Source organism: Pan troglodytes, chromosome 22, assembly GCF_028858775.2.
Source record: "Pan troglodytes isolate AG18354 chromosome 22, NHGRI_mPanTro3-v2.0_pri, whole genome shotgun sequence".
Taxonomy (NCBI): Eukaryota; Metazoa; Chordata; class Mammalia; order Primates; family Hominidae; genus Pan; species Pan troglodytes.
Genome location: NC_072420.2, coordinates 31,226,258 through 31,237,564, shown reverse-complemented (window position 1 = coordinate 31,237,564; position 11,307 = coordinate 31,226,258). Strand labels below are relative to the sequence as shown.

The 11,307-nt window shown below is 35.3% G+C and overlaps 2 protein-coding genes across 2 annotated transcripts; both read left to right on the top strand.

Annotated features, from left to right (window-relative positions):
- The first annotated feature begins 2,688 nt into the window (after positions 1-2,688).
- On the top strand, positions 2,689-3,313 carry LOC745572 (keratin-associated protein 19-5). The gene has a single exon (XM_001162325.5). It carries the CDS (start codon positions 2,880-2,882, stop codon positions 3,096-3,098), a length of 219 nt encoding a protein of 72 aa, XP_001162325.1. The 5' UTR covers positions 2,689-2,879; the 3' UTR covers positions 3,099-3,313.
- A 4,515-nt stretch (positions 3,314-7,828) lies between these two features.
- LOC745539 (keratin-associated protein 19-4) lies at positions 7,829-8,020 on the top strand. Its single transcript, XM_016938666.2, has one exon. The coding sequence runs from the start codon at positions 7,829-7,831 to the stop codon at positions 8,018-8,020; it is 192 nt and encodes a 63-aa protein (XP_016794155.1).
- Positions 8,021-11,307: the final 3,287 nt, after the last annotated feature.

Genomic DNA, 11,307 nt, shown 5'->3' with positions numbered 1-11,307 from the left:
CATTATCATAAAGTTATTAAGCATATATTCCAAAGTAAACTTCCTAAAAGTGAAAAGAAGGAGAAAATATAAAACATCATTGTTCTATCAACTTTGGGTTTAATCAACTTTGAGTCTAACAATCTCTTTCAGCATAAAACCAATATCACTACAAATGAGTATATGTCTTCATTTTACAATGGATGCTTTCATTTTACTATTTGTTCACTTCGAAAAAAGGACAAAATATTTGTTCTATATATTTTATATATAAAATATGTAGATTTATATTTTTTATTTTAGTATTAATCATTTACTGCTTACGATCATTAATTGGTCTTGTGGAAAATTATCACAGTCTATTTCTTTAAAACATTCTAATTCTTATTTGGCTATTGAGGTTTTCCATTTATATCTTGTTTGGTTTTATATCTCAGATGTATGCATTGTTTATGCATCCCAAACAAAAATTAGCTATTAAACACTCTTACATTATCAGGCTGATTTATATGGACAAACTGTGATATCCTTAATATAGTTATTTGTGATTTTGAGTTATTTGTGATTTTATGGCTTCAAAAAGACTCACTGAGAACTCAGCTTATTGACTGTTTCAAGTACAGATGAGAAATAAGAATGAACCAATATTTGGATAAAAGAAATGTAGCAAATATTGGATTAAATCATACTCTATAAATGGAAAGACTTATTGAGCTATTTTTCTGTCTTAAAAAGGTAGCTCACTAAGGCGTAGTCAGGGTTGTGCACAGATTGTGGTTGCTGTGGTAGTTACTGTCAATTTACTTAGAATTTCTTCAGTAAACAATTTTTAATTCCCTAGTCTGTTGCTTAGAAGAACTGAAGCATTCCTTTTAGGAAATTTATGTTTGATAAAATACTTATAAATCTCACAAAAACTCACCAGCATGTTCAAAGTCATGTAAATTAAATGAATTTTTAGTTGTCGAAGCCAAGAGACAGGTGCTGCATGGAGATTAATCAAGAGTAGGCTCAATGTTGTATCTGTTTCACTAACTCACCAAAGTCAGCTGAGGAACTCTATGAAGCCCAGGGCAAATTTCTTTACATATGTTTCTCTATTCTGTGCCATTTCACCATGGTGCCTTTATTTTGAAAACTTTGAAGACAATTTCAATTTTAGGATACCTTTTAAATTTCAGAAAGCCATAGGAGTTGGAGTACATTTTTAAAAACCCATCCCCTCAAGTATTTATCTGTTGAGTTACAAACAGTCTAATTTTACTCAAGACATTTTAAAATGTACAATTAAGTTGTTATTGACTATAGTCACCCTATTGTGCTATCAAATAGTAGGTCTTATTCATTATTTCTAAGTATTTTTGCTGGGGTGGGGAGTTGAGGATGTTTAGTAAGTACAAAAAATAGAAAGCTTTAAAAATGATATTTTAATGAACTATTAACAGATCAGTAGGCAGTGGTTAGAAATTACCTCAGAATAAACGAGTACAGGATAGACATAGAAGAACATCAGGATCACGCCTGTAATCCTAGCACTTTTTGGGGCCGAGGCGGGCAGATCACGAGATCAGGAGATCAAGACCATTCTGGCTAACATGGTGAAACCCCGTCTGTACTAAAAATCCAAAAAATAAATAGCCAGCCGTGGTGGTGGGCGCCTGTAGTCCCAGCTACTGGGGAGGTTGAGGCAGGAGAATGGCGTGAACCCGGGAGGCGGAGCTTGTAGTAAGCCGAGATGGTGCCACTGCACTCCAGACTGGGCGACAGAGCGAGACTCCGTCTCAAAAAACAAACAAACAAAAAAATCAGGAAAGATGTTACAGTGAATACAAAGAGGAGATAGAAAAAAAAAAAAGTGTTGAGATAAGTCGATGGAAGACAGAGGGAATGTATGCAATAAACTTCTACCTGGCTGTTTCTATAGACATTGAGAATATGGGAAGAAGAATAAAAGCTGAAATGAGAAAGGAAATAGAGGTGGTCATATATACACTACTGAAAAAGGATAAAGAAAGAAAGTAATTGACTGGAATGTGCAAAACAGAGGCAGATGCAATCTGCAATTTTACCAGGACTTTGAATAAAACCAATTATAAAGGAGAGTTTTAGGACTTGAATGGAAAACTAAAGTGACACTCTGATAAGTCTGCGTAGGAGATGGATTTTGTGCCCTCAGTTTCTGAAATTAGTTCTTATGTATTTTGCAACCAAAAGGTTCTGAAGCTGGTATGCAAAGTCAAAAATAGTATAAAAGTTATTGTGAATAAAATGCTAAAAATCAGCATACACTCTCTTTTTTTGAGTCCTTTGGCGATTGTACACAGCGGGGCATTAAAATCATTTAGATTTCAAATGTTTTCCTGTATTGTGCATATAGGCACTTTCTGAAGACCTCACCTTGATAAATAAGTTTGCTTTTTAAAACTACAGATTTAACATCTGTAAATTGAAAAAACAGCTGTAAATTTAGTTGAATATGAAGTTATCAGTTTGGAAGATGACGGACAAAGGAAATTATTCATTATAAAACGAATACCATAAAGTGTAGATGATGTAATACACCTGGTAATAGGCAATTCTGTTGAGCATTTGGAATGTGCATATTTTGAACAGTAAGCCATTTCTTTTCATAAAAACAAAGCAGTAAGTTCAATCGTGTCCTGAATAAGACATTAAGTAAGCTGAAATATTTTAATGAGAATGAGGGCCTCTCCCTACATCAGAAGACAATAGATAAATGAGTTGTAACATCAAACGTAATACAAATAACTATAGCAAAGGAGGGTATACAGATGACTCATCACACGCTCTGACCAGGGTATATAAGCCTCCTACACATGCTGGTGTTCACACTCAGGATCTTGCCTTGAGCAGCATACCAACTCACCACTCCTGACACCATGAACTACTACGGCAACTACTATGGAGGCCTGGGCTACGGCTACGGAGGCTTCGATGACCTGGGCTATGGCTATGGCTGTGGATGTGGCAGCTTCCGCAGACTGGGCTATGGCGGTGGCTACGGAGGCTACGGATACGGCTCTGGCTTCGGAGGCTATGGATACCGCAGCTGCCGCCCATCATGCTATGGAGGATATGGATTCTCTGGATTTTATTGAAATCCTTCCCTGACAACCTAACATGAGAGGACATAAGAAGATCACCCAAACCTGACTGCAATAACAAACAAACGAGGTCACCCTGGATCAAGCCAAGATCAAGAGCAGTTAGCATCTAAGAGGTTTAAGAATACCTATCATTCCATAATTCTTTGCTTTATGTCTCTGGATGTGTCTTACTTGTACCTTTATAACTGTGGGGTTTCTCTGTTCCTTTTAGAATAAATTATGCTAACTGAAAGCAAATACATGACTTTTGTTTTTTGCTTGACTCAAAATGGCAAAGTGGTTATTTGTAATTATATCCAGTGAAAAAAGAACAAACTACTATACATATAGAAGTATATTATATATAACAAAATAATTTTGTATATACATGCACCTATCTATATAGCTGTATGTATGTGTGTGCATGTATATATTCACATTCAAAGGTCACAGTTGACCCTTGAATAATGTAGGGGTTAGCAGTACTGATTCCCCCATGCAGTTGAAAATCCACATATAACTTTTGACTCTCCAGAAACCTAACTACTGGTAGCCGATTGTTGACTGGAAGCCTCACTGATAACATAAACAGTTGATTAACACATACTTTGTATTTTATATGCATTATATACTGTATTCTTACAATAAAGTAAATAAGAGAAAAGAAAATGTTATGAAAATCATAAGGAAGAGAATTTATATTTACTGTTTGTTAAGTGGAAGCGACTCATCATAAAGGTCTTTATCCTCATTGTCTTCACATTGAATAGGCTGAGGAGGAGGAGGAACGGGGACGATGGTCTTGTATCTCAGGAGTGGCAGACGTAGAACAAAATCTCAGTATGAGTGGATTCACTCAGTCCAAGCCCATGTTGTCCAAAGGTAAACTGTACATGCACAAATGAAAACCGTAACACTCAATTAAAAAGAAGGCTTTTTCTTTGGAACACTGCGCCATATTGACCATATCTTTTTCATTTCAATGCTTTCAGTGAGATCATGTTAGTGTTTAAATTCAGCCCTGAAATACCAACTTCATAAACTTTTACATTTAAATGGAGACCAACATGAAGAGTATGTGTTTCTATAGTTTGTTCAAAATGTATGTTTATATGGCCCCTTTAATGGTAAGAAAAGTGCTGATAAAACAAAGTATATATCTGAATATACACTGAAAAAGAACTTCTTTTTGTGACTTTTTTTTTTGTTTTGAGATGGAGTCTTGCTCTGTCACCCAGGCTGGAGTGCAGTGGTGCAATCTCGGCTCACTGCAAGCTCCACCTCCCAGGTTCACGCCATTCTCCTGCCTCAGCCTCCCAAGTAGCTGGGATTACAGGCACCCGCCACCACGCCTGGCCAATTTTTTGTATTTTTAGTAGAGAAGGGGTTTCACCTTGTTAGCCAGGATGGTCTCGATCACCTGACCTGGTGAACCGCCCGCCTCAACCTCCCAAAGTGCTGGGTTGATAGGCGTGAGCCACCGCACCCAGCCCTTTTGTGACTTTCTATCATGTTTTATTCCTGGTCCATCGTGGTGTGACACGAAGTTGTACTTTCATATTATCAGCACATTTATATTTTGCAACACACCTAGGAAATATAGAAATCATTGCCATCACTTGTGAAGTAATTCATATTAAGGCTGTGACTGACCTGAAGCTTTATACACTCTAGCCAAGTCTCTTTTAACCTTTAACAAGCAAATGTGGGGCCTTTTCGTGTTGGTATTTCAGATAAGTATCTTGCCCATGAAAAATATGCAATAACATATTATTATGTTTCAAGAATAATATATTTCAGTACTGAAATAAAAGCGAATGTCTTTAGTTTGAGTCAAGCAAATTCAAAAATGCCAGGAAAATAATATAAAAGAACTGTGGAGCATGCAGGGAACTACTATAAAGTTTTCCCAGTGCTTACCCTAATACCATCTTGAATGGGAAAAGATCTCCAAAAAGTGAAATCATTTACTAAGGATCAAAAATGGCATGACAAGGAGAGCCCAGACCAGAACCCAGTTTTACTGAGTATCAGGCATTCTACTTCCCCATGCTCACTGTTCCATTCATTTTTTACTTCTCTTCTTGTGTGTTGTCACATGAAGCATCTTGAAGGCTCTGTTCACGTGTGTCTGAAGAGTTTAATTATCATGGCCAAATGACCACCTCTATTTAATTTCATTTGTAAACACTCTATTGTAGAATCTTGAACTTTGCAATTTCTAATGTAGCTTTATCTGTGTAAAAACAACTTACTAATAGTGCAAATCCAATATTTTAATATTTAAAAGAAATCATAACGCATTTGAAAAACTCTGGCTTGTTTACTGAACTTATGGATGGATTTGCTTAGCTAGATGCTATGACCAATTCTTTCATTCAATTCAAGTGAGAAGTTGCAGTTTTGCCATAAATAGATCTCGGTAAAAATATCTTAGTGTCTCCATTGCAGGGCTGTACTATTTAGTTTTACTGAGTATGACACAATTTCACATGAAAACTTTTTACTCCCTAAGTGGTCAATGGCATCACAGTCTGAAGAAAGGCTGTCTATGTCAAAAGAACAATTAATATAACCATTTAGAGAAAGTACCACTTTGAGTTTAATGCAATTTTATCATATTATTACATCTCTAGTTGTTAGATAGTATTGATTTGTGTTGAAATTAAAAGAATACCTTCAGAATACATTTCCTTCCAAGGAAAAGCTGTCACCTGGTCTAGAGAAAATGCATCATAGGATCATTAGCCCCGCAACTGAGCAAAGATCTGACAGAGCAAAATAGGCAGCGTGATAACATTAAACCTGTTTATTTGTGATTTTATAGCTTCCAACTGAAATAATGAGAATTCAATATTCAAGTTAGCCACTGTCTTTTGATTTAGGATGCTCCATAAAAATGGAACAGGTTCTGAAAAGATAAGACAAAGAAATTAAGAATAAGATGTGAGGTAATCAAAAGTTTCTCAATTAGGACAAAAAAGCATTAAACATAAAATACAAATATTAACAAATTTTATCTGATATTAAGATAATCTATTTACATATAAACATTAATTGAAAGTGAAAAAACAAACCACATGTTGGGAGAAAATATTTTCAAAACCAAACTTTTACAAAATACCTGTATCCAAGTATGTAAAAAGCTCCCACAAATCAGTGCTAGAATATAACAAACCCACTTAAAAATGGATGAAATACATGAGCAGGTACTTTTAAAAAGAGAATATCTAAATGGCCAATACACATATAAAATGGTGGTCAGTATCATAACTCATCAGGCAAAAACTAAATTAAATCAATACTTGGATATTACTAAATGCCCACAAGAATAGTCAAAATTAAACAGTCTAAACATGACAAGCATTATCAAATATATGGAACAACTAGTATTTTCTTACACTGCTCATGAGACTATACATTTCTACATTGATGATGAGACTGTAAATTTAGAATACTATTGACAAGATCTTTTGAAGCTGGTGTTAAAAACTGGAAAGAAGATTATCTCTAGGGAATGATATTTGCCATAATGGAACAATGGAAACATTTTGGAGATTAGAGTGTGCTTGGTGTAGGTAGTGTATGCACATATGCAAAAATTCATCAAATTCATCACACACACACACACACACACACACACCTTTTTCTTCTCAGGAAATACCATGCTAGTCCACTAAGTTGTTAAATGTTTATTAAGGTATAGGATATATAAAAAGATAATTTAAATCTAAGGGCTCTTTGAAATTCAATAAGATACCATTAACATTAGAAATGTTTTCAGAATCTCCAAAATGTAGGTATAATATTACAAGATAACAGGCAGAAGAAATAACTGAGGGTGCAAGTCCTCAGTTGACTCCAAGAATTTAGTCACATACAGCCACAGGTGACCCCAAATATTGTTAATTCAGCTGTGCCCTTAATTTCAACTTTGAGCTTTTAAGTTCTTTTTAACCTTATATGATCTCAAATACAGTGATCAGTTATTTTTAGTCTTATAAGTAATTTCCAAATGTTGTGCTTTCACAACTGAATTTGCATGCCTCTGTGCAATAATTACCTTGTAGTAACAACACAATACATAAATGCTGAAAGGATGAATAAATTCTAAAGTCTATGCCTCTCAAAGGCATGAGTAATTCTCTGGCTACATCTGAACAATAGGGATTTAAAGATGAAATGAAGGCTGGGTGAGGTGGCTCATGCCTCTAATCTCAGCACTTTGGGGGTTGAGGGAGGAGGGTCACTTGAGCCCAGTAGCTTGAGACCAGTCTGGGCAAAATAAAGAAGACAAAGAAATGAGCTCCAATAGCATCTGACTTTAGAGGAACATATAACCTTCATTTTATTTCATTTGTAATATGCAATATGTCTAGCTATGAAGAAATCTATTTAGGATCTGGTATGCCAAGACTTGAGATACAGCAATTTCTTCTCATTAAGTGGTGTGATAACTTTTAAGGGCCACTCCAATTCAGCAACAAAGCAAACTCAAACAATTTAACGATTGTGAGGGCCTCTCCTTGTGCCAGGGAAAAATGAATGACTTGTGTTAAGTAACTAATTTAAAACACACACACAGACACACACACAACAAACAAACAAACAAACAAAAAAACAGGTAGCATGTGACTCATCACATGCTCTTATCAGGGTATATAAGCCTCCCTCTACACGTGCTGCCATTCACACTTAGGATCTTGCCTTGAGCAGCCAAACAACTCACCACTCCTGACGCCATGAGCTACTATGGCAGCTATTACAGAGGCCTGGGCTATGGCTGTGGAGGCTTTGGTGGCCTAGGCTATGGCTATGGCTGTGGATGTGGCAGCTTCCGCAGACTGGGCTATGGCTGTGGCTTTGGAGGCAATGGATATGGCTGCTGCCGCCCATCATGCTATGGAGGATATGGATTCTCTCAATTCTACTGAAATCCTACCCTGAGGACACAATATCAGAGGTCATAAGAAGATCATTCAATTTAACCAAATATTGAGTCAAACGAGGGCACACTAGATCAATCCAAGATGAAAAGAAATAGCATCTAAGATGTTAGGAATATTTATTATGTTATAATTGCCTATATCGTGTCTACTGGCATCCACTACCTATACTTTCCTAACTGTGTAATTGCTTAGTTCCCTTTGCAATAAATTGTCTCAATTTGAAATGGCACACATGGCTTCTGTTTATTTATTTGTCTATTTGTTTAAATGCTGACTCTCAATTCCATTGCATATTTCTTTTCTTGATGCTTCCCAATAATCTTAAAATTCTGGTCTTATATACGTGTAACAATCACAGCTGAGTTTTGAAGATTAGTCTACTTTTCACAGTATATGCCTCTTTTTATTTAAGATTTTGATGAATCTTGAACCTCTTAATTTCTAGCATATCTAGATCTAAATAAAAGTTATTGGTAAATAATGATAAATTCAAATGGTATAAAAAATTAAGAAGCATTAGAAAGACTCAGACTTGTTTACTAAACATAAGAATAGGTTTATACAGCCAGCTAGTAAGACCCACACTTTCAGTGAGACTAGTCAGAGTACATAACACTCTCCATGGACTGGGTCAATTGATTCCATTTGAGGACTACACTACTTAGTTTGACAGAATATGATAATAGCTCTTCCATTTTCCTGATCGTTAGTGGCATTTTCTCACAATACAGGTAAAGGCCTTCTGTAGCTAGGAACAAGTATAATAATCAATTTAACTACTTAGAAAAAGCATTTGATACTTCTAGTACACTGTGGTATGATCAAATTATTAGACCTTGAATTTATTGATTTTATGGATCGCTGAAGGATTTAAAATAAATATTCCAGAATATCTTTACTTTCAGGGAATAGCTTTGCTTTTCTTAGGAAGAATACATTACAACAATACCATAAGCCCCAAAACAGATTCATATTTGGTAGACTTAAATAGGCAGTATCTGAAACCTGTTTATTTGCGATTATGTTGCTTTAGCCTGAGTTAGCAAAAGTGTAATATTCAAATCATCAACTGCCTTTAAAAAAATCACAAAAATAGAACAAGTTTTAAAGAAAACAGACAAAAGTTTTAAATAACAATGTGAGAGGTAGTCAAAATTTTTTAAATTAGGACCAAAAACATTAAACATAAAACAAAAAGATTTTAAAATGGGAGTTTACTATATTATTGCATTTTATTTATGTATAGACACCATTTTAAGATGAAAAAAAATCTACATAGTGAATGAAAATATTTTTAATACATAAATCTGAAAAAAATCCTGTGCCCAAATATGTAAAGATCACCTGAGAATCAATAATAAAATATTACTAGCTCAATTAAAAGTGAACAAAATACTTCAACAGTTACTTCAAAAAAATCTAAATGGCCTATAAGCATATGTAAAGATGTTGAATATTATTATTAATCAAATAAAACCATATTAAAACAATAATCAGGTATCATTATGTATTCACAAAAATAGTCAATTTTTTAAAGAGTTTGCAAGTGATCAGTGTAAGTAAGGATGTGAAGCAACTGGAACTCTCATACGTCCCTGTTGGTACAGTAAATTTAACAACTGGTAAATGTAATAATAACTGCATCTTGAGATTGGTAGAATCTGTGGAAGCTAAATATATATTATATAATATATAACTGTTATTTATGATATATAATGTATAAAATAAGTATAGATATGATATAAATTAGCAATTCCTATCCCAGCTATAAGAAAGGTATAGGAAAGCCTAGGTCTAAAAATAAGGATCTTAGCCGGGTGTGGTGTCTCACTCCTATAATCCCAGCACTTTGGGAGGCTGAGGTGGGTGGATCACTTGAGGTAAGGAGTTTGAGACCAGCCTGGCCAACGTGGTGAAGCCCTGTTCTACTAAAAATACAAAATTATTTTGTATTTGGGCATGGTGATGCACGCCTGAAGTCCCAGCCACTCAGGAGGCAGAGGCAGGAGGATCGCTTGAACCTGGCAGACAGAGGTTGCAATGAGCCGAGATAGCGCCACTGCACTCTAGCCTGCATGATAGAGTGAGACTCCATCTCAAAAAAAAAAAAAAAAAAAAAAAAAAAAAAAAAGAAAGAAAGAAGAAAAGAATCTTTATAAAAAGGTACAAAACAGCTTTCTTTTCTTTTCTTTCTTTTTTTTTTTTTTTTTTGAGATGGAGTCTTGCTCTGTCTCCCAGGCTGGAGTGCAATGGCGCGATTTCTGCTCACTCCAAGCTCCACCTCCCGGGTTCAAGCGATTCTCCTGCTTCAGCCTCCCGAGTAGCTGGGACTGCAGGCACCCTCCACCACTCCCGGCTAATTTTTTGTATTTTTAGTAGAGACGGGGTTTCACCGTGTTAGCCAGGATAGTCTCGATCTCCTGACCTCGTAATCCGCCCGACTCGGCCTCCAAAAGTGCTGGGATTACAGGCGTGAGCCACCGCGCCTGGCCATCAGCTTTCTTTATTCACTCTAGCAATAAAAAACCAAACCAAACCAAAACTGAAACCACTAAACTCCTCAAATATAGGCCTACCAGAGCAGAATCATAAATCAATTGTGCTCTATTCATGTAGTAGACTACTTTTCAGAAATTAAAACAACAAAATTCACATTACATACGACAGAGATCTACCTAATAGTGACACACAGAAGAATTGGGGATGGAAATGGGAAGTTTCAGTATACTACATGAGACCACCTAAGTGAAGTACAGAACAAGAAAGCCTTATGTAGGATGTTAATTGTTACTCTACAAGGAATAATATTGACTGGTAGAGTCAAGCGCCAGACTTTGGGAATTAGAGTGTGCTTGTTATAGGTGGTCTATAAATATAAGAAAAATATCACCAACTTGTATACTTAAGATTTAAGTATTTTTAAATATGCCTTAAACAACAGCAACAAAAAGCAAATGAAATGATAGGTTATTTGTTCCTCTAAAGAAAGAAAGCTATTTGAGCTAATTTCTCTTTTAAATTCTTATTGTTGGATACATTCATAGTATTGTTCATTTCTATGAGATGTAAGATTTTTACCTGTAAGAACTTTAGAATTCATTCATCTATTCAACACTTATATATTGAGTTTCTATTGCACGCTGGTCATTGAACTGCAGCCAGCAAATCTATCTGGAGAAATGCACAATTTGAAAATTGCTTATAAACTCATCAAAAGCTTAACAGTATATTCAAAGTAATAAAAATTCAACAAGAAATTATATATTTAAGCT

What these genes read in the sequence shown, in the direction of transcription:
- LOC745572 (XM_001162325.5), top strand. Translation starts at nt 2,880, where the DNA reads ATGAACTACTACGGCAACTACTATGGAGGCCTGGGCTACGGCTACGGA.
- LOC745539 (XM_016938666.2), top strand. Translation starts at nt 7,829, where the DNA reads ATGAGCTACTATGGCAGCTATTACAGAGGCCTGGGCTATGGCTGTGGA.